The 25081-nt window shown below is 29.2% G+C and overlaps 1 protein-coding gene across 2 annotated transcripts in view; it reads left to right on the plus strand.

Moving 5' to 3' along the window:
• The window catches only part of LOC136988159 (histone deacetylase 4-like), a 218772-nt gene that overhangs the window by 75093 nt on the left and 118598 nt on the right, over positions 1-25081 (plus strand). For both annotated transcript variants that reach the window (XM_067285980.1, XM_067285979.1), the window contains 2 exons: positions 4369-4431; positions 14648-14898. In XM_067285980.1, the coding sequence (XP_067142081.1) occupies positions 4369-4431; positions 14648-14898 (314 nt within the window). The remainder of the gene's footprint in view (positions 1-4368; positions 4432-14647; positions 14899-25081) is intronic.

A 25081-nucleotide genomic window follows, 5' to 3' on the forward strand; every position in this document is an offset into this window, starting at 1 on the left:
ACCTACAAACCATCCCATCCAGTGCAATCACAGATTGTAGAGAAGTGCAACTGTGATATCATTGTCAAAGAAGTGCATCTCTTAAACTTTTGAATGTTGAATTAGACAATTTTGTTGGACTTTTGACAGATAACACTTCATGTATGAATGCTACTGCTTTGAAACTCATGCCAGTGTGCACAAGATTGTTCCACATGACATGCTGGGCACATGTTACATATTTAGTCACTGAGGAAGTGCATACTAAGAACAGCATTCTGAATGTACTATGTAACTTACTGGTTGCAAACAAAGTCATTCATTGCAGATAACTCTATCTGCCAAGAACCACTCTTTGGCACTGCCACCTGTATCAGTTATTACTTGATGTGGCTAGAAGCAGTTTCATACTATCATAATGGGAGGGATGCTGTAGTGACATAGATTAGAGAAAATCAAACTATGGAGAAGCTGCATTGCAAGAGCTTGGCAAGTTACTTGATCAGTTTGGACTTGAAGAACAGCTACATGCAGTTGCAAGCCAAACTGAAGCTTTATGCAACTTGATCAAGAAACAGGAGTCACAGCCTGGATCCAAATCCAGTATTGTAGGAAGTGATATTTGGCAAATTCTTGGAGACATTCGGGAACTGTTGGTACCATTCAATATGGATTTGAAGCTTCAACTTTATCTAGATGGCAGACATCCAGCATGGCAGTTCTGGAAAGAGCTTGAAGCCCTAGATCCAAATCATAACCAAGCAATGGACAGTATAACTTCTCAATTATGTAGATTTACCAAAAAAGAGGTACCAAAGAAAGAACTAGCCTACTACAATGATTTGCTTGACAATGAAAACAGAGCAGTGTGCAATGATATAATAAATTTCTGGAAGCACTCTACCAGGGAAATGTAGATTTTGAGTTGGCTGGCATTAAAAGCATTGTTAGTTCCTGCTAGCAGTATAGATGTGGAGAGAAGTTTTCCTACCCTACACCATCTTTTTATGCCAAAGAGATTGTCATTTACCAAGTAAAATTAGGACATTTATATTCACCTCATGTTTAACTGGCTCATGTGGCTGATCTATCGGATTCAGACAAAGATATACAGTGAAAGTACTATTGAGAATCAGGTAAATCAATAAAAATGCAAAGAAATTTTGTGTGCTGAATGCAAGTGTAATTAAAAATAATAAATTAGGCAGAATAAAGCACAAAATTTCTGTCATAAAGTGTAATATAGCAGAATTTTTACTTTTTTAAAGTAGATTTTTTAAAAAGAAAGTAGATTGTGGGTTGCCTTAATAATTGTAAATGTAATAATTTTATATTTTAATGTTTTATACAAGTAGTCTTCAGTATATGTGGTTTTGATTAGTTGGTTAATGTGGATTTGTTTTTAGGAAAGTTGACATTGTCAGCTTGACAGATTTCAGAGGAAGCAATGCTGAACTGATTTCTTTCAATACCACTCTCCTACCACACTACATATTGCCCTACTTAGTGTTAGTGTTAGTAGTTGAAAAATTAAGTTTTCTTAGTGCAAAGCTTCTATTTGAATAGTTTGATTTTCTATTTTTACATTTAATGTAATTTTTGCAAACATTTTTTGTTTTAATTCTTCAGCTTTTACAGAAAACTATAAGAAGAAAAAAGAAAACAAGGCAGCAACTGTATAGGCAATTGCAGGCAATACTTTATAAATATCTTGCCTGAATTTAAAAATTTTTGTATTTTGCTTTTCATTTTTGGGCTACTTTAGTGGTTAGTCTAAATTCTCTACAATCAATCTTTAATGTTATTTTCTAATTTGTTTTCATTTTTGTGTACAACTGTCAAGGCTGTGGGGTCAAAGTTGGAAGCAGTTTTTGAGTTACTGGAGTTAGAGTTAGAGTCAATAAAAATGGACTGACTCGGACTCTTATTAACTTTAAATTGTAATATAAATAATAATTATTAAAATTTCTTATTTCACAAATAATATTTTATTATTTATATCCTTGTATAATTCAAAACCGTGTTGTCTTTTCTTTGATTAATTTATTATCACTACTAGGTGCATATACAGACACTTGGCAATTTTATCATCAACTTTTATTTGGAAATTTCTTATTTGCCGAGACATGTTTTGGGTTTTAGCTCTTCCTCAGTCGGCATTACATCTTGGGATATCTTGTAATATGACAGTTGAAAATACATCATACTTTTAATTCAATTTCAAAAGTTGATGATAAAATTGTCAAGTGTCTGTATAAGCACCTAGTAGTGATAATGAATTATTTATATCCTATTGATACATAGGTACTATACTGAAGGTACTGTACAATAAACTGAAGAGTCAGAGTCACGGTCAAAACATTTGTGTATTGATTCTACTGTCCTAACAAGAACACTGTAGTTTATTTAAAATCTTTAATTAATTAATTCTTCAGTAAACATTAAAAAATTTGATTTCTTCATTTTTCCATGTTTTTATTCTGCCCAAGCAAATATAAATGTAAAAATTACAATTTCTGATGACAACTTAATGACCTAATTCATGAATTAATTTATTTCCTATTGATTTTTACTTTGATATATTCAGTTTCAATATATGTAGTATATTTACAGAATGAATTATCTATATATATATTGAGGGTTACCTGTATTTGAAATTTTGTAATTTTATAGATGATATTGCAAACTTGTAAATATTTTGAAAATTAAATTATAATTCCAAATAAGCAATTATCAAACTGAAGTTGATTGTTTTCTAAAATAATTTATTGTAATTAAGAGTTACAATATTTATAACTGAAATTGGAATGGAACATTCAAAAATATTGCTAAAACAAAACTATTACATCTGTATTGGAGTCTTTTGGATTCATTTCGTTTACAATTATGAAAAATTTTTAATTTTATAACATTCTGAAGGTAAAAATTCAAACTTTCACACATGCTGCAAAATCTGTAGATTAACCAAAATAATATACTAAGAGTAGTTCATAATTGTGGACTATAAGTTAAAAAGAAATTTGATTTGATTTCATACTACTAATCCAAATAAATGATTTATAATTTGTAAACTGCTTAATTTATCTTAATATTATTAGCTTTGAATAGATTGATTTTAACAAATTGTATGGATATGAAAATAAGTTATGAAATTAATCACTTATCAGACTTGTTATAACAGTTTAAATTATTTACATAGCTACTTAATGTTTCTAATAATCTATCACTATTCCAATTTAAATATTATGTTTTATTGATTAAAAATCACTTTATAATAATTTTTAAATTAGAAATATAGAAACTAATATTGATGATCTATTTTTAAAATCTATTCATATCCAGTATATATAGATCTTTTATTACAGCTTTCTGGAAATGGAATGTAATTTATTGAACATTTCCAGAAAGTTACAATAAGAATTTATGCTCTAAATTTTGAATTTTAATTATTGAGTACTAATGCAAAATTAAATCTACATAAAAAATAAATTTAATCTTGTTTTTCTGTTTATTTTCTAACTAGTGACTCTATATTGTATCAGTACATTGTTTTTCATGTTAGATTAGTTCTTCAATAATGCATTAAATTCATTTTTAGCCAATTAAATATTTTACTCCTTCAAAATTCTTAGTCTTGGAATAAAATAACCTTTGAAACTCTTTAGATTATAAAAAAAATTTAAAAATATATAGTATTATCAAAAAAGAATTAAGAACCTACATGATTAAAATATTCATTTTTAATTCTTTAATTTTTTGTGAATAATCATAGATTAAAAAAGTTCTAGTTTGAAAATATTTAAGATTAAATACACCATTGACTTTGTAGATAAAACAAAGGTTATTTTTGTTGAGTTAATCAAGTAATGATTGAGCTACAGGAAAGTGATACATTATTCTATTATTTTTCATTTTTTTCATTGTATAAGCTTGGCTGAATCAAGATGTATAACCTTACATTAATTCTTATATATTTAATATTTTATTATTAATTTGATGAGTGAAATATACTTAACATGTCTTGTAAATTATTGATTTAACATTCTTTCATTAGACTAGCTGATATTTTTGATGAAAGCCTTGTTTACAGCCAATATGTACTGCTATTCATTTTTAATATGAATTTATTAATAACTAAGACAGTTGGAATAAAAACTTATATTTTCATGATGATTTGTTTATAAGAAAATAGAAAAATGAGATCAGATCAGCAACAGAAATATTCTTATAAGTTTTTAATTGCATTTAATAAAAATTAAACATAAGCAATTTTCTTTTTAATAACATTATTTTTTAAATTATTTAATTTGTTAACTTTTTCATAGTATTTGTAAATTTCCTTTTTCATTTATTAAAGATAATTATTAAAACTCAAATATTATTAAATAGAAAACCTGGGATCTCATCATAACATGGAGATAAACAATCATTTTAGCCATATTCAAAGAAAAGGTAACTTTTTATTTTTATTGTTACAATAAAGTAGCACGTATTTTGAACATATAACTTGCTGAAAATAAAAATGATTTTATAAATTTGTAAATTTAAAAAATATACAATAAAGAGTCCAGTGCAACAAAGTGTTATGCCATATTTGCAAGTTTTGTAAATAAATAGCAGTGTTTAAATACGGTGGTAGATATTTATTCCTTGATAGAGAAAAACAGTAATTACCCCATCCATTACTAAAAAACATAAATAAGGATATTTAATTTTGTAGTTTTGATTAATTATTAAATACAAAATTTTTTTGGTAAATGGTTTATAGGTTCCATTGGAAATTTTACTGAACAAACAACAAAGAAGTGTAATTAAATAATATTTTTAAAATGTAAATTGCAAATACATTATATAAAATTTTGCACAACACATTATTACCCTGAACACACTGTAAAATAATTTGGCAATTAATCTAATAAATTTTTTCAAAGTTTATCAAAGTATACTATTGTATATAATAAAATAGGCCACATAAGAGAGTAATCCCAAAAGTAAGGTCTCCTAATTTTTTTTAAATACAAAGAAATGTTTATTTTCAATAATGTTCATATCATTTTAAAGCTTGAACATTTATCTATTTTTCTACGTAATCGCCATTGCGGTTGATGCATTTTTGTTTGTGCTGTGGCAATATTTGTATGCCCATGTCATACCAGCTCGCCGCCATGTCATGTTAAACTGATTGAAATTCATCGCCAATTGACGGAAGTGTATGGCAAGTCGTGCATAGATGTCAAAAACGTCCTCAAGTGGTGTAAAAAGTTTGCAACTGATCATACTGAAATTCATAATGAAGAAACCGTCAATTTTCGACAAGACAGTCGTGACAGTTGAGCAAAGCATGTGTGAAGATCAGTGAATCACTCTGGATGATCTCTCTGTTTTGGTTCTTGGGGTTTCCCATTTTTAACAGAAAAGTTTCAATATCAGTAGGTGTGCGCAAGATGGTACCCGTGACATGGTGGCGAACTGGTATGACATGGGCATACAAAAACTGCCACAGCGCTTACAAAAATGAATTGACCACAATGGCAATTATGTAGAAAAATAGATAAATGTTCAAGCTTTAAAATGATATGAACATTATTGAAAATAAGCATTTCTTTGTATTTTTAAAAAATTGGAGACCTTACTTTTGGAATTACCCTCGTAAAATGAACAATGGCTTCAAAATAAACATAAACAGAAATTTCTATATATCAGTAGAAGAGTAGAAGGGTGTGATGAACACATACAATTTCTGTATGTGTTTATCACACATACAGAAATTGTACCATGTATAGTTAAACCTCAATCTATCATTCCTGTATCAATCATTTTCCCACATCTATCAGTTGTTTTCCCCAGTCCAAAATAAGGACATATATGTAATGCTAATTTATCCCATATTTTTCATTCCTTGATTGTTCTTTGTCCCACAATGTTTGTTCTGTATTTTAACTGAAAGAAAAATGTTATCCTGCATCAATTGTTCTACCCACAGTAGAGGAAGCTAAATTAAAGCACATCATATTTAAAAGTTAAACTCTAATGTTTATGTATGAAACTAAACCAATTCTCCAAATAGCCCTTCTTAATATACTCTATTTATCTAATAGGATAATAAAATACAGTACTGAACTGTAATATTGTAATCATATATAGAGAGAGATTATTGTCTTTTTCTGGATAATTCTTGCAATAATTTACATAGCAATTAAATGTATTTTATTTTATTGTTCATATTAGGTATATTTTCTAGTAAAACCACTTAAAACCACTTTGTTAAAAGACAGTTAAGCTATTTCTGCTTAAGTTAGCCACTGCAGCACTAGTGCAGCAAGGTTCAGAGCACTGAAAACAGAAATTAAAATGGATGCCATCATAAATTACATGCATATTATGTACAGTAAGACCCCACTTAATGCAGGGATGCGTTTCTAGACGACAAATCGCTAAGCGAAACAGCATTAAACAAGGTCATTTTAACATAGAGTAAATAGAGAAAGGGGAACACACAACCAAAAATAAATAAATTTTACTTTAATTTGTATAATAATATATGTTAAATAACACATAAACATATGCACACAGAAATGTAAAATTCATTTTTTGTAATGAAGGTCCTAGCTTTTCTGAAATTTCTGGTTTTTTTTTTTTTTTGCAAATAATCATATTATATATGAATCAATGAAATGTCGCGATAATTTAAATCAGCATAAATTTTGAGCTTTTTTTAGGTTTCGAGTAGACCACATTATATTGAATCAGCATTAAGCGGGGTCTTACTGTACTTCAAATGAAGACTGTGACATAAAAAATGTATTTTGAACTGGTTACTGGAAAAATTAGAAACATGCTTTTCCACATAATAATCTGTTCTGACATATACGTATTCAGATTTATTAGTAATGGTAAATGCACATGTTATACAGTGCTCCACAAAAGTATAGAACTGCTACAAATTTACTATATGAAGGTTAGGAATTACACATATGATGTAGCTACTGTTTTTATATTGTTCGAAATTTATGAGAACGTAATTTGTCGAAACTCATAGTTTCCTATATTGCAGCAAATAGCAGAAATTGCAAAAAAAAACTGATTTTAAGCACCACAAAAGTATATAATTGACTAGTAATGTAGTAAAAGAATTATATACTACAAAATAGTTTAATTTAGTAATTTATTTGCACACCTCCTTTACTGATAGCATGCCAAATTGCATTTTCAATGTTATCAACAAGGTTTTTTTATGATCGATGCCTCAAGAGAGTTCGAAGCAGTGACAAATTGCTTGTTTTAAGTGTTCAATTTTGGCATACTGATGATTTTGGTCATAAATTTGGTCAACCAAGAGGCTATACCTCTGAAAAATTATGTAAAACAGTTTAAAAAAGTTGTCAATGATAAATCAAAAAACCTTTAAAATGTGTACGTATGTATATATATAATATATATATAATTTCAGTTAAAAAGGCAGACGTGGTATATTCCACAATATGAAATATACAGGGTGGCCCATGGAAAAGTAGCCTGCCAGTAGACATGAAGAATGAGCAAGTGGACTACTTGTCTAAAGCTTTATTAACTTACCTACATATTACAACAGATGCTGAAAGTGATTACCATCCATGTCTATGCACCTGTGGGTACATCACAGCATGTTAGCTGTTACTGCCTGCAGCTCTTTGACAGTGATGCTACAGATAGCATTCATGATGTTTTCCTTGAGTTTGTTTGTCCAGGATATGCGGATTATTAGCATACACTTTCTGCTTTAAATTATATTTACCTCCTTCAATTCAGAGTGAGGTGCCTGCTGGATATAGGAGGCGGGCTACTTTTTTGTGCACCACCTTGTAGAAGAAACTAAGTCATCTTCATTCTTCTATCATGTCCAATTTTTAAACTGTTTTATATAATTTTTCAGAGGTGTAGTCTGTAATGAAAGGTCATCTCTAAGAAGATAAACTGTTTTATTCCTTGTGATTGGACATTATGGAAGAATGAAGATGATTTAGTTTCTTCTATATTTTATATTGTTGAAATATACCTTCTGTCATCTATCATTTCAATTGAAATTATATATTCAGTATATATACAGGGTGGGCCAGGGAAAACGAAACGGCAGAGTGTTCGTGTTCGTCCAAGCAAAGTGCTCGGATAGGTCGATTTTACTCTCGAGGGGACATCTTTTGCAATAAAGTTTTTGCGATTCTGAATATTAACTAAACAAACATTTTTTTCGAAATAAATGTTTGTTTAGTTAATACAAAATAAATGAGTTTTTAAAATTTTTTGTTGTCTTTTGTATTCAGAATCGCAAAAACTTTATTGCAAAAGATGTCCCCTCAAGCAAAAGATCGACCTGTCCGAGCGCTTTGCTTGGAAGAACACGAACACTCTGCCGTTTCGTTTTCACTGGCCCACCCTGTATATATAATATATATATTCCTTAAACTGTTTTTTCAGAATTAATAAAAATTTTGAAAAAAAGGAATAAGTTGATACTGGAGTTGTAACTGAACAAAAGAATTTATATACCATATTTACTCACATATAAGACGATCTTGCATATAGGATGAGGTATGACTTTAAAGATCGAAATAAAGAAAATTAGATTTATTAATACAATTCTAATTTTATTTCGTTTAATCAAAAGTAAAATATCAAATGCACATAAATGCACACATTGTCCTACAAAAATTACTGGCATTTTAAACTTTAAGGAAAAATCTTGTAAAATTGACAACATAATTTGTTCATGTAAAGATGGACAATCGGGAATGTTTTTTTGCCAATTTTTAACAGTTGAATCCACTCTCCGTCGATTATACTTAAGAGTTTCTCCGAATTCTGATTTCTGAATAATCATCTGTTTTCATGTGGGAATGGATTAAAACTTATATCGCCTCCCGTGTGATTTTGTAATTTCAATCTTGAATTCAATTGAAAAGCTTTGCTTTTCAATGAATAGCAATTGAAAAGTTTTGCTTTTCCTATTGCTATTTATCTTTACTCCTGACAATATACAAGAATGATTCAAACAACCCAGATAAAATACTTATGTTTTTAAATACAAGAGGGTGAGCATCTCGTAAAAAATGTGAATACACGGTTCACAAAAATTATTTACAAAATCGCAAAGAATCTTTTGCTCGTGCATATAGGACGACCTAGAATATGAAGCTGTGATAAATGAATAAAACTTTGTCTTATATGCAAGTAAATATGGTATATATATTCTTTATTTTAAGTTCAATTAGATAAACAATAAAAAACAGAAAACAGATATTTGAAAAATGTACAAATATGGACAGATTAAGCTTATAGAGATGATGAAATTGCATTTTTCTGTATAAAATATAGGTTAGGATAATGAATTTAGAATGATTTAGAAGAGGAAATCAAATTTTATAATAAACTGTAATATCTAAACCATCTATGCTCTTTAAAATATATCATGTTCAAATATATTTTTCCAAATGTATTTGAACATGATATGAGAAAATAACATTGTTTATTTTGAGCTCATTTTACAAAAAAATAAAAATGTAACATTCAAAACAAAAATATATTTTTTATTCATTAGGTTATTATGTCTTTATTACTTGCAATTTCAAATAAATAAAACAAATCAATTTTCCAAAAAAATTTTTTACATAAAGCAATATAAGAAAAAGTTTTTGAACACACAGGAAGTCAAGAAAAGTATTTGAACAGGAATAATAAAAGGATCACATACAAAATAATAGAAGTTAATATTTTGTTGGTTTTCCTCTTGATCTTATAGTTTTTGTCTGTCATTGTGAAAATTAATTCATTGTAGGTTTCTGAAGTTATTTTACTCCAGCTAATTTTTAATGATTTTTTGTAGTTCATCTTTCTTAGTTTGTGCCCTTTCATCAACTAGCATTTTCAACATTGCCCATAAATTTTCAATGTAGTTTAAATCTGGGCCATTTACAGGCCAGGTTAATGTTTTAATGCCCTTAAACTTCAAAAATTTTTTAAAAATTTATTTGACTCAATGATGTGCCATTATCATCCTAAAATCATCATCAGCATCACCAAAGTGATCTTTGATTATTGGAATAAGAAATGATTCTAAAATTTCCTCATACACATTTGCTGTTACAGCCTCATTAACAATACATATACTATATTGTTACATTGCATTTTACATCAGGCACATTTTAATAAGGTGCTGAACTTCCATGAGCAGCAATATAAACCTGCAATCTGGCATGCAATTGGTCATAGAAATGCTAGATATTATACTGAGGAATAGCATTTCATGTACCATCTACTTGAATGCATAATTGAGAGATGGTCATTGCTCAGGTGCATGGAAAAGTCTTTGGCTGATTTAGTTCCAGACATGCTCAATGGGAACAAGTCTGGAGAACATGATGACCAAGGAAGTTGGTGCATTGCCTGAAGAGCATGTTGGGTTGTCCAAGTGGTATAGACAGATTTTATTTGTACTTAGGATTCCATTCAAAAATGGCAGGACAATTGGTTGTACAATGTCACTGACATACTGCTTTTCAGTGTATCCTGTACGAACATCAGATGCATATAAGAGTGATCACTAATCACTTTGTAGATCTTGATACTTGGCATGGGCCCTGTGTGTCACTAACAGATGCACAATGGAAGAAATCATTCATCTAGATGCCTTCAAATATGTAAATGACCTAACTGACCATCAGATGCTCTGAAACAGAATTGGCCTTCATTACTGAAGACTGCCATTCTCTCCTCCGATGAACTCGTTCTCAACACCACTGCAAACATTTTTAATGGTGATGAGGGTTCAGTGATAATCGTGCCAGTGACACACATGCTCATAGTGCAGTTTCCAAAAGACAATTGCATATCATTCTTGTAGATATATACAACAGAACTTAAATTTGTCACATTGTGGGTACCTGTTCTGCTACAGCTGTGCTCTTGATATATCAGTGCTGTTAAGTATGTATAACTTTGTGTTGTCTGGAACCATGCATTTGAGTGCTGAAATACTCTTCTGACCCTTGACATCACTGTCATACCAGTACTGATACCTGTCATCCAACTCAGTCTGCAATTTGATGAAAAGAGCAACTTTATTGATTAAATCAAAATTATGACCATACAAATATTTTTGGTCAGAACACAATAATCCTTTTTAATAGTCCAACCAGAGACAGATGGTAACAACTTAAAACTGACGAAATGACACTAAAAAATACATACAATACAGGGGTCAGTGTCAGTTGTATTGTATGTATTGCTCTTGCATGGACACTGCAAGAGTTTTTCTACAAAAAGCAAGAAACATCACAGTTACATAAAGCAGTAACTCTAGCAGACTCAAATAACACACCATTAAATTTACACTCACAACATATGGACACAACACAACACATAAAAAGCATAGGCACCATTAAGCAATCGTGGGCTTGATCAAAAGGCATTCCATGGCAAGCATCCTTATGACCTGGCCCAGAATTTTGTTGACAAAACTGCATCAAACAGCTGGTTAGCTCAGGGAGACTTCTTTGGGGAGACAGAAGGATTCATGATTGCCATACAGGATCAGGTCATAAATACTAAAAACTACAGAAAACACTACAAATCTCCATCTCAACACTGGAAAATAGTAACAACTACTCTTCTAACCTGTTGCCGGTGTGTATTCCCTCTTCATCCAATACATACAATACAATTGGTCAGCATCAATTGTATTGTATGTATTTTTTAATGTCATTTCATCGGTTTTAAGTTGTAACCATCTGTCTCTGGTTGGACTATTAAAAAGGATTATTGTGTTCTGACCCAAAATATTTGTATGGTCGTAATTTTGATTTAATCAACAAATTTATCCTTTGAACTTTATTACTAAAAGAGCAACTTGTTTTGCAAAGTTCCACAATATGATCATGCTCAAACTCTACTGGATAAATGATCTTGTCTTCTTTGTCTAGGCATAGTAGCTTCTTCAAAGAACAATGGACAATTTGTCACTAAAAGATAAACTTCTTTTTTCCCCACTGTAGTTGTTAAATATATGCTGTGTTTGTTTGATTCTTTCTTTTATAGCATCATGTATGTCATTATTTCATCTAGTGAGTTTGAAATTTGGATTATAGTTTATGCTGCCTTCAACTATCAACATAGAAGTGGGTGATCCAAAAAAGACTGGAATTCTCTTCTGGATGGCAGGCTCCTTCTAGCACAAGCTCTCTGCACTAGATAAGTGTTCAGTGAACCCATCTGCATCGGTTTACATGATGATGATGATGTGAGATGCTGTGTTTTGCAACAATGAACTTTTCTTTGAGACTTTTTCAATATGTTTTCCTGTCTGTTTTTGATGTGAGAGGAATTTGTTCCTCTCACATCAAAGAATTTGTTCCTGTGAGTCAAATGATTAACCAGAGTTTTTATCTGTAAGTTTTGATCAGGTTTGAAAGGAAATATCCTGAGTTATGGCAAACAAGTAACTGAGTTTTCCAACATGGCAATGCTGTTCTGAGTGTTCAGCAGTTTTTGGCCAAAAATGGTATGACCTCTATTCTTCACCCTTCCTATTCACCCAATCTTGCCCCATGTGACTTTTGTTTTTTGTTTCCCTGGATGAAAAAGTCCTCAAAGAAAAGTTCATTGTTCAAAGGTGAAACAAAAAATGTCAGAAGCACTAAACTAAATTAATGAATTCAAAAACTATTTTGAGCAGTAGAAAAAAATTGTCTTGATAAGTGCATTGCATCAAGCTTTACTTTGAAGTGACTAAAGTTTGAACATAGAAAATAAATACACAGTTTTTTATAAATAAATTTAGGTTATTTTTTGGTCTCCCTCATATTTCAGTGTGAAGTTCTTTAAGAAATCTCTTCTAGGTGTTTGTTTTCCCTGCAAGTGAATTCACAATAGTAAGGGGGCCTTTCTGGGCCCCTCCTTGGTTTGCTACTGTCAGCACAGAACAAATGAAGTCTTTTTCTTTAAATAGATTACTGCTTTTATGATAGTAGTTTTGCTTACTTTTGGGAATAAAATTAATCAAAATTTACCAAATCAAATTTGTATGACATTAATTAATTAACAAAATCAATGGTTCAAACTGAATTAACTAAACAACTTGCATCTTTATTTATTTAGTATTTTTTTTGTTTTTTTTACTTATTTTCATTATAGTTGCATATTATATCAATGTACAGTTGAAAGTAATTATAATACAAGTACTTTTGATACATGATAGAGCAAGACTGTGCTACTGTGTGTTTAGTATTTGAAGACGATGGCAGATAACAATGGGTTTAAGTTGGTTAGTTCATAACAATCTTCAGGTTTTAGTCAAGCCTATATTCAGAGATTATCTAGACTGGTTTTGATATTTATGACCTTTATTTGTTTATTTAATTGCATGTATTTTTTGTAAAATTTGCATTAAGATGAAAATTAAACAAATTAAATAATAAAATTTTACTTTATTGGCATCCATGTAATGTTTTAAATATACCATTACAAACCCAAATGCTTTATGGATTAGCAAATGTCATACTGGAGTTTCTAAATTAATTTTTTGTAAACAATTAAATTACAGTATAAGACATCTTTGTAAGTTTACAAAAAATATTAAAAACATACTCAAAATGTGTAAAACTAGTTAACATTTTATCAAACTAACATTTAAAATCAAAAACTAGTTAACATTTGGCAGACCTATGTTTTGCCCAGTAACATTTCAGATAAAGCCTGAAATAATTACAACAAATTACACATTGCCTAGGGAAACTTATGTATGCTGCTTTTTGGACTTTGCTGGTAACATATATAACAAAATTATTAGACACTGCAATATTTATTATCAAAATGCTTAAACTCATTTTAATGCAATTTCAGAAAATTGAATGATTTTTCATTTACATAAAGTTAATAATAATTTTTTTTTGATGGTTTTGTTTAAGAATTTTGTTTTTACACCATTTTCTACACAGCAAATGAATCTTTAAGAATACTTTTGTCTCACATAATGGTATTGACTTATAACTTTTGTGTTGAGTCAGTTAAGTTACACATGAATTCATTAAATAGTATATTCAAATCACACTAGAAAGGTAAGAAAACTATTACACTATAAGCCATCACAATTTTTACAGGATATATTTAATTTTGAAATTGTGTAAACAATAACAGATAATTTTTGTAAAATATTAATTTATATTTAACAAAAATTATCTGTAGCAGATATAATTGAATTTATAAAGATCAATAAATAAGGCAAAGGAACTAAAATGTTTATTTTCATTAATAAATAAAAATCTATAGACACAAGGTTTGGTTAAATGGATTTTAATATATATTATTTAATTTATAATTAATTCTTGATTACTTTTAATTAGTTGGCAGTTTATTGTAGGCCTATAATAAAGTAAAAATACAATATAATTAACTATCCACATTAAAAGTTTTAAAGTAAATATTACATTTTTCAATTTGTATTGACTATTGATAAATAAATTTAATTGCACAATTTAGATATAAATGTAAATGATAAATTTTTGAAAATATAGTAATAAAGCTAATGTTTTGTATTATATTTAAATCTATTTCCAAGTGAATTAAATAGAAATAAAAAGTTTGCTATTTTTTATTATTATTTAACAATTTATAATTTTAAAATTTCATTTTATAACAGAAATATCAAATCCTGGTTATGTTCAGTCTTCTATAGTTGAAAGAGATCAGTCTGGAGAATTACCTAATAATCTTATAAATGATTCTGTTATAACATCATCTTTACAAGAACAGCATTTACAATTTCAAAGACAACTGATGCAACTTAAACAACAGCAACAAATACAGCAGCAGTTGTTATTACAGCGTTTTCAGCAACAGCAACAACAGCTTGCTGAACAACACGAAAAACAACTACAAGAACAAATAAAGGTATATTTAATAATGATTTAAAATTAAAGAAAAAGTATATTAAACATTTCATTTTGTTACCATAAAATTGTTGATATTTTTAACAATTTTTGTCAATACAAAATAATGCATTTTTTTTATGAAGTATATTTATTACCATCTTAATAATTTTAAATTTTAATTATCTTCTAAAAGTTTTTTACTCAAAAATTAACTATAATATAATAAAATAGTTTCTAATATATTACAAAAAGAATAAAAAAAACCAGGCTTTTTAAAGTATTTTTAACATAATGTACTGATAAATATTCAACTTATTTAAAAAAAAAATAATTATGTTTGATTTCAAATTAAAAAGTTTTACTTGAAGATTGAACTTTTAATTTTAGATATTATTTTTAAATAAACAATTTTTAAAGTTTTGTTTATCAAATACAGTTTTTTTCACATTTTAAACTTTTAAAAGATTAGAATCATATATAAAGAATAAATCCACAAACCCAATATCTTGAATATCAAATGATCTGCCATATTATATCCAAATAACATGGCAGATCATTTGGTATTGATTAGAATCATTTTTTTCTGGAAATAATTCTTTATTTATTAAATATTTTTAAAAGCATTTCTCATTAATTTTAAAATGATATACAAATTTTATTAAACAAATTTATACTATATTAAATAAATCAGGATATCAATAATATTTGAAGCTGGAACTTCCACAGTATATAAAGAAAATAAACACACTTTACACACTTTTCTAGTAATTTAATGTAATTAAAACAAACATTTTCAGCCTGATTGATAAGCCTTTGTCAGGTTTTTAAATAGATATTCTATTTAATAAAGGAATACATATTTTTGGAACAAAGAATACTTTATTCCAAAATATAATCTCTATTTAAAAACCTGACAAAGGCTTTTCAATCAGGCTGAAAATGTTTGTTTTAATTAAATTTAATTACTAGAAAAGTGTGTAAGGTGGGCTTAGTGTCTATATAAATCAGGATATCACAATATACATAACAAAGTGTAAAAGAGAAAGAAAAGATCAGTAAGGTTCAGATCTTGAAGAGGAGGTGAAAAAGCATATCACACAAATTTTTTTTAGTAAATTTTTCATATCAAAATATGCTTAAAAATTGTATGAAACAAAAATGTTTACTGATAATTTAAATTTAAAAATTTTTTCAGTTTTAATAATTTTTAATCTGCTGAATTAAAATCAATATTCATAGAAATATTAGACTATGATAACAGATCCTTTATATTTTAAATTGATTTTTTACTGAAGTGAATTAATCAAGATAAAAATTATAAAGTAATATGAAAAAAATTAACAACTTTATGTAGAAGGGTTATATAATCATAGTACTCTGACTAAAATTAAGTAATTTTAAGATTTGGCTATGAAATTCTGAGATTATTTTGATGTCAGACTTTTTAAAATAAAAATAACATATTTAGAGAGTATGATAGAATAAAAAGTTTTCTTTGAAAAATATGAAATGTTTGGAAACTTCACTTTTGAATTTTGGGTCCAGTTTGTGTATACAAGATGTTAAGACTGGCCAAACTTTGGGAAGTGATAGAACATTAAAATGAAGTTTAATCAGGAAAATGCTAGTATTCCAAAATGAAGGAATATTTGAAATAAAGAAGGGTTAAAGTGCTACAAAAATGTTTTCTTTTCTCTTAATATCTCAGAAGCAATACAAGATATTTACTGAAATTTTTTTTGTATGGTATTTGCTACAGGAAACCTACATTTTGAAAGGGTTTTGTTTGTGATTTTTTTCACCATGGACAGAGATGTGAAGGAGGCATATTTCTGTACAAAACATATGTGATACCACTAAAAAACTAATTAATTTTTATGTGTTTTTAATCCACATCAAATTTAGCAAAGAAAGTTTCTTTTACATTTTTTCATAGGATGTGTTGTGTTTTGGGTAATCTTAGATTTTCAGTGGAATTACTCACATTTTATACAGAAATATGCTTCTCTTCACATCTCTGCCTATGATAAAAAAAATTACAAATAAAAATGTTTAAAAATGCAGGCTTCCTGTAGCAAAAAAAATCATATAAAAATTTTCAACTAAATATCTTGTAGTGTTTCAGAAGTAAATATATATATTTATTTCAGAAACACTACAAGATATTTATATATATAAATATATATCTATCAATATATATGCACTAGGTCACAAAAGTATCCAGACAAGAAATAAATAATGATAAAACAAAATATTTTATACTTTTAAGAATGAGTTGGGCCTGATAACAGCTCCTAAACAACTAGGCATTGATTCATCCAAATTTTTGTAACAGTTTTGTCTATTACAGGGGTGGCGAACCTATGGCACACGTGCCCAAAATGGCACGTAAGAGAAATCATCTGGCACGTAATGTATCATATGATTTCTGTCTTTTTCAATCATCCTTTCTGTTTATCACCTGATCATTTTTTTCAATCAGATTTTTTACATTTATTCGAATTAAAGCGTATTCGTTTAATTTCTTTAAATATCATTATTCGAAGTCTAATACATTGGCATGCATTAACATCTTTAAAGCTAAGTATGCTTACAATATGGCACGTGGACTCAAAAAGGTTCACCATCCCTGATCTATTAAATTTAAAACTCTGATGATGATTTTAAGTTCAGTTTTGTTTATTATTGATTATGTTCTGATTGTTTGTTCAATGTGATCCAACAAAGGCTCAATAGGGTTGAGATAGGGTAATTGTAGAGGCCAAGGAAGCACTTTTACACAGTGCATATCAAAAAACTGACTGATTTTCAAAGTGTGCTTTGGATCATTGTCATGCTGGAAAACTAATCCTTACCTTGTCTTCAATTTTCTTACTGATTTCTGAACATTTTTATTTAAAATCTGTTTATACACATATTGATTCATTATTCCATCAACAAATTGCAGTGTTTCAGCACTATTTGCAGACAAATAGCACTAAACCATCTCCACATTTTACTGTAGGGATCAAGTTTTTTATTTTTAAAGATTTTCCAGCTTTTCTCCGTACTTTTATGCAATCATTTGAACCAAACAAATTGAATTTGGATCATCCAACCTCAAAACAGATTTCCAAAATGTTACTGATTTTGTATTGTATAAAACTCTTTTGCAAACCATTCATCAACAGAAAAAACCAGAAGTGAAGGTTAAAACCTTCACTTCTGGTTTTTTCTGTTGATGAATGGTTTTTTCTTAGCCATGAAATCTTTATAGCTACTTGCTTTTAAAGTTTTTCTCACAGTTTCTGCAGATTTACGTACTCTACAATCTAGTGGCGTGCTGTTCATGGAAGCTGTGGAAGAGGAAGAGTTTCCCTTCTATTTTCTAAAATATAAATACATATTGTATGATTATTCTCATATTTTAACATACTTTGAATTAATTAAAAATAATATTTTATTATAACCTCATTATATATCTTATTACAAATTTCTATACTACATGTGAAAAAAGTGATAAGATTTCTATTGTATATTCAAATATAAATTCTTATATGCATATTCCCAATGGAAGCGCTGTATTGTTGAATACGGGATGGCTTCTATGGTGAAAATTTTTGAATTATGTAAAGCAGTCAGAGTATATGCATTCGCGCATGCGCTTTATAGAGCACCAACCTGATGCAGTTTAGCTATGGATGCTACACACCAAAATATTGTATAACACTTCCAATGATTCTATCCAGGGCAGGCACAGCTTCCCTATCATTAAATGTCACCACATGCCACTGCTACAATCTACAGAAACCTTAACAGCAAGCTTAGGTGCAATTATTCCTGGATTTTCTTCATTTTCCTGACAAATACACATTTCTGTCTTAAGGTAAATATTTCAGGATGTCCAGTTCAAGCTTTATTAACTACACTATTTATAATTTTCAATGTTGACTCAGGATATTATTTCTTCATATTATGAAGTTTAGACTATTTACAAAAAATTTTTACATTTTTGAGTCTATCTTTTAATCCTTTACACTACTTCAGAAGTAACAGTTACTATGGTTATTTTGAAAAATAAACTTCTTTTACCAAGGCTGACACTGGATCGTTTTTAACTTTGTGAATTTTTTACCTATTTTACCTTTGTAAAAGAAGTTTATTCTTCAAAATAACCATAGTAACTGTTACTTCTGGAGTAGTGTAAAGGATTAAAAGATAGACTCAAAAATGTAAAAATTTTTTGTAAATAGTCTAAACTTCATAATATGTACACTATTTATCATAAGGAGTTTTGTAATGGTATCTTGAATTGTGGATTTTGGAATGCAAACTGTTATACAAGGTTTTGCACAGATTTCCCTTTTTGCTATTCCTTAATAATGAGTCCTTTAATAACAATGGTTAATTTTTTTGTTTTCATTGTTCACAATGACAAAATAAAACAATTCAAATATGAAACAAATGCTTTAACTCAATTGTTGAGGCAAATTCTCATAAACACGTTTTTAAGCAAATTAGCTGACACTTTCTATCATTTATTTCCTCTGTCCAGATACTTTTGTGATGTGAAAATTTTCACAGTTTTAAATAAAATTGTGTTTCTGTTTTTGATCAATGTTTTTTGCATGTGTAAATATTTTTTTCTAGTGTAAAAATGTCTAAAGATTTTTTAGTATACTGTAGATTAATACTCATGCCAAATATTGTATAGTAGGATGGAAATTCACTGAGTTCAGCATTATCAATGCTTTTGTATCGCAAGTACTTTCAACGAATTTATAATCATCATTGTCAGGCAAATAAATGTTTTAAAAGAACAAGTAGAATATACTGAGAAGAACAGAACACATAAAAATTAAAATGTTTGATAAACCATTAAGAACCAGCAACTAATTTTTGAACATGTTTGAAGTCGTTCATGCAATGTGATACGTATGCTGCAAAGAGGCGCATGCATGGATGTAGACCCATGTTAGTAATGTGATGGCAGATGAGGATCTTTATACAGCATGACCTGCCCATACATTGGGCAGGTCAAGAGTGGGAGTGTTGCATGCATCTGAGGTTGCCGTGAGGAGGGACTCCCATATAAAGACGAGTTTTCAATTTTTACAGCATATGAGCATTGTTGCTTGGGTCCATAGCAGGTTGTAACCCTGCTCAAGCTCCTTTTTTGTAAGCTCTGTGGTATGCCTTCCCTTCTTTACATCACCTTAGTGTTCTGCTAGGCAGCTAGTAAGCATTCTTGTTGTGGCCCCAATGTATTTTGTATTTATTCCCGTTGAGAGATTCTCCAGCAGAACAGCATAGACCTGTGATTATAGTGTCACAAGAAATATATTTTAACATTGTAAATGATGTATACGTTTTTTCAGAGGTAAGCTCTGATCATTCACTTGTTTTTCTTTCAATGATCTCTTTGATAACATCAGGAGTTCCTAATAGACGATATGCTGGTAAACATGCAATATGGAAGGATGAATTTAAATCTTCACTTGCTGTTAAATTGGATAAAGTTTTGTTAGATGAATATGGAGGAAACCTCACATCCAATGATATGGTGGAATGTATTAGCCAATGTGGCAATCTCTCTAGATTTAATTTATGATGTTAAACTTGTAACTTGTAAAAGGCATACAACGAATGCATGGTATGATAGCAAGTATTACTCCATGAGAAAAAAATCTGAAAATTATTTAAGAAAGTGAAAAAAATTAAATATGGATGAATGTTATGCTTCATATAAAAACTATTTAAAAAAATATAAATTATTTTGTCAAAAGAAAAAACAGTCTTATTTTTGGAACTTAAAAAGCAGATTGGTGACATGCAATAACTCTAAAACATTTTGGCAAATAATTAATAGTTTTAAACATAAAAGTTCATTGGGCAATTCAAGAATTTCTGTGGAAAAATGGTTCAATTATTATGTTACTAAATTCTCTAAAGAACACTCTTTACTTATTAATGATGATCAATTGTCAATGGATGTGTATAAAGTGTTTCCGATAGAAATGGAATGTTTTACAGATTTTACATTGGAGATAAAAGGGGCAACCAACTACTTTAAATCAGGTACCTGATCTGGAATTGATTTTATTAGCACAGAATATTTAAAGTGTTTTTCAGAAAATTTTCTTCTTACAACATTTGAAGTTTTTAACTGTATTAAAAGAAATTCTACTTTGCCAGCAAAATGGATTGAATCTTCAGTTACTCCAATATATAAAACAGGCGATGTGTATGACCCCAAAAATTATCTGCCTATATCTTTGGTTCCAATAATTGGTAAACTATTTACATTTTTATTAAATAAAAGATTAGAAGATTGGATTATTAAATACAATATTTTGTGTCAGGAGCAAGCAGGTTTTTGACCTGGCTGATTGTGTCAGGATCAAATATTTATATTGAATGCATTGGTACAATTAAAATTGTAGAAAAGGAGAGGAAAACTTTATGCTGTTTTTGTTAACTTTTGATGTGCTTTTGATATCATTAATCATAAAGTTTTATGGTCTCTATTAGAAAGAATGGGTATGAATAAATAGTTTCTTGGCCTTATAATTGACATATACTCCAAAGTCACTGCAAGAGTAAAGATTTTAGCTGAAACAACTGATTCATTTGGTATTGAATTGGAGTTTTGCAGGGTGAGATTGAGTCCACTGCTTTTTAATTTATAATAGTTTGATAATGCAACTTGCTAAATTTGATCTATCTGGGATTTCTCTTTCTGAGGTACATGTACTAATGTATTCTAATGATACTGTAATTCTTGCTGATACTCCACAAATGTTACAATAGAAAATCACAATTCTAGAGGAATTCTGTTGTGACTATAAATTAACTATAAATGCTTCAAAAACAAAAGTGATGGTGTTTAAGAAGGGTGGTAAAATATCACCCAGACAGAGATGGTCTTTTAATAATTAGCCTATACAAGTTGTTTTGAATTATGTATACTTGGGAGTATTATTTTTGTCTTCTGGACAGTTTTTACAGGTTAAAAACTATAGTATTTGTAAGACTAAAATGGCACTGGGTTCTATGTGGCTTATTCTTTCAAAAGTTAAAATTAACCCCTTGTAATGAACTAAGGATTACACTATAAAGAATTGAATTGAACGGTATGTGTATTATCTTGCATAAGTTAAAGAAACAAAATGTATCTTCCTTTATAACTGATTTTGATTTTTTATTCATTCTGAATAGTTTTAAATGTTTCCACAGCTGGTTGGTTATATATTAGTAACAACAAAACCTTTAAAATTAAACCAGCAAATGTATCCATGTCGTTCCAGTGATTTTAAAATTTAAAATTGCTCTTTTAGCATTCTAAATTTTTTATCAAACATTTTGGCCTGAAGCAGATTCCAATTAGAATTGAAAGTGCCTGTCTTAGTATATTAAAATATATTTGCTGGTTTAATTTTAAAGGTTTTTGTTGGGGTTATTTATTCTGAATAGTATTTCTTTCCCAGCTGTTATGTATGTAACACAGGGAAAGTACGACAATTGGTCAGAAATGATCCTTCCAAGATTTTTACATTTTTAGACTCAGAAAATGATCATACTTGAGGGCTCACCAATGAACAAGTGGTTTCATTCCTTGAACATTTGTAGTTTAGTCAAGGATTCACACCTTGCCATGACAGGCTGGCCAAGTGGAGTTTTTCGAGCTTTTTCCATGTCTTTAACGCCTAAATAGGGGCCAGTTACCCTTAAAAGACGCTCTGGAAGGCATTTCTCCTAGGCAGATTGCCCAAGTGTTGCATTGCCATAAATAACAAACAAAGAACAAACATCATGCTTGAAATGTTGAGAAATGCAAAAATGTCGAGTTTTTTTTTTTTTTTGTGGGATGTGATTTCTTTCATCCACTTAGAAGCTTAATAATAACTTTGTCAAAAATTTCTGAAATTTTGCATGGAGGTTTGTGTATTGGAAAAAATGTTTTAAAAATTTTCAGAAAAATTGGACTGTGGGTATAAGAGATGAGAGTAATACCTCAAGAAATTCTCAAGTTATGAAATTTTTTTTACTCCTACAAGTTTTTAGTTTACCAAAAAATAAATGTATTCATTTCAAAAAAAATTTCAAAAATCTCCCATTTCCAATATTAAAATGTGTTTTGGTAAATTTTTTTTAATAACATCTCATAACAAATGATGCCATACACAATTTTAACTTTGAGCTAGTGTCATAGTGTTTTTTAAACTTAAATATTTTGTAATGGATATTTTTATCATAATTCAACAAAATTACTTTTTTTAAGTTTTATTATTACTTAATTTTCAATTATACTAGTATATGAAATTTATCAGACTTCCTAATGACCCCCTTAGCTCCACCTGTTCATATTGGGAAAGTTGAGTAATTACCCTTTCCTTGCCAACTTTTTTATTTGTAATCTTATTCACCCACCTATGAATTCTGCTGCAACTTTTTCAAGGAGGAAAGGGCTATACTCCCACTATCATAATTATTACTTATAATTATAATACTCCTTGGCTTAGATAACTGACCATATGACTGAATGAGGCAGAGTATAGAAATTTCCAACACTCCTTAGAGAATTAATTATAAGATTCCAACTTTCTAACCTCCTTATTCTTGGTTACAAGGCTTGATCTGCTGGGAGCAAATAAGCTGTTTCCCCCAGCAGATGCACTCATTCACCCATCTTATTCTTATCATTCTTCTATATGTCCACATTTCAAGTCTCCAGTTTTTTTATCATCTTATAATGATAGTCAAGTTTCCTATTTGAATAATAGTATACTTCAAACATAACATTTTAACATTATTTCCCTAACTCCTAAATTTGACTGAAGATTGGATAAAACATTTTTTATTTTCTTAAACATATTTCCCTGTTTAATTAATATTAAATGCTTTTATTTAATTTTTGTTTATCATATCCTTAATCTTGTAATTCAAATTTCCTGTACTTTAATTAAGGTAGAAGGGGAAACCTTTGAGGACATACCTAAGTTCAATGACAATGCATTTTAATGATATTTTAGGGAACTCTCCATCCCCACTCCAAAATCCAATAAACACAACCAAATAAAGAATTTAATCAAGGATAATTTTGTGGAAATGCATTTCAGTGATGTATATGGTGGGGAAACTCCACTTACACCATTAATTTGAAAAAATATGACCAATAAAAATATTAAACATTTTTTAATATATTAAAATTATTTCTGCCATAAAATCTAATTTAATATTAAAGTGTAGAGCAGTTGTTCTCAAAGTGGGCACTAACAACCCTTTGTGGGCAGTGAGTATGTCTAGGGGAGTGAAAATAAGCAAGCAGGCACTGGAGATAGGTTACTGAATGGTAACTATAGGTGAAGGTTGAGATCAAAAACCAACTTCTTGCACAATCCCTGGGAAGGATAAATCAACACACTAAAAACCTTTTTTATATCCCAGTATGAACAGCTTTAAATAAAAACTAATGTTTTCGACCAAAAACTTGGTCTTCGTCAGGCAATTGACCAGTATAAAATTCGAAACTATACATCACTTTATTTGTGGGGATGTTACAATATTTTTATCACTTCAGTAGCATGTACAGCGATAATTAGTTTCCAATTTTTAAATAATTTAGAATTTAAAATAATTTAAACACATTGTTAGAATTCCAGTTTCAAATTTTATACTGGTCAGTTGCCTGATGAAGACCAAGTTTTTGGTTGAAAACATTAGTTTTTATCTAAAGCTGTTCGTACTGGGATATAAAAAGTATTTTAGTGTGTTGAAGGTTGAGGTCACTGAAAACCTTTCTCTTTCCTCTGTTAAAATGGATAAAAAGAATCATTGAATTTAATGGTTTCCATATGTTGTACAGTAAGGACATAAAATATGAGATTCATAGAAAAGTTTTCCTAAGAATATTTTCAAGCCTTTCTCACAGAAGAGAAAATGGGTTAGGAGCATTGAGGTATGATTGGTAGACATTGGGTATAACTTTATAGAACCAAGGGGCATGGCTCAAAAAACTTTGGGATTCATTGGTGTAGTGTGTGAACTTTTTGGCTAGATTTGCTTTAGCTAGAACTATCTATATAATAATAACATTATTAAGAACCTATTAGCTGAGATGAAGCCCTGAATAAAGGCTTCATCACAGCTCTTGCTAGACTAGTAGTAGTCTAGGTAGATTAACAATTTACACAAGTTGTTGAGCAATTGACGAGATTTGTTTA

The sequence above is a fragment of the Centruroides vittatus genome, unplaced genomic scaffold, assembly GCF_030686945.1.
Source record: "Centruroides vittatus isolate TY-2023 unplaced genomic scaffold, ASM3068694v2 scaffold_324, whole genome shotgun sequence".
Taxonomy (NCBI): Eukaryota; Metazoa; Arthropoda; class Arachnida; order Scorpiones; family Buthidae; genus Centruroides; species Centruroides vittatus.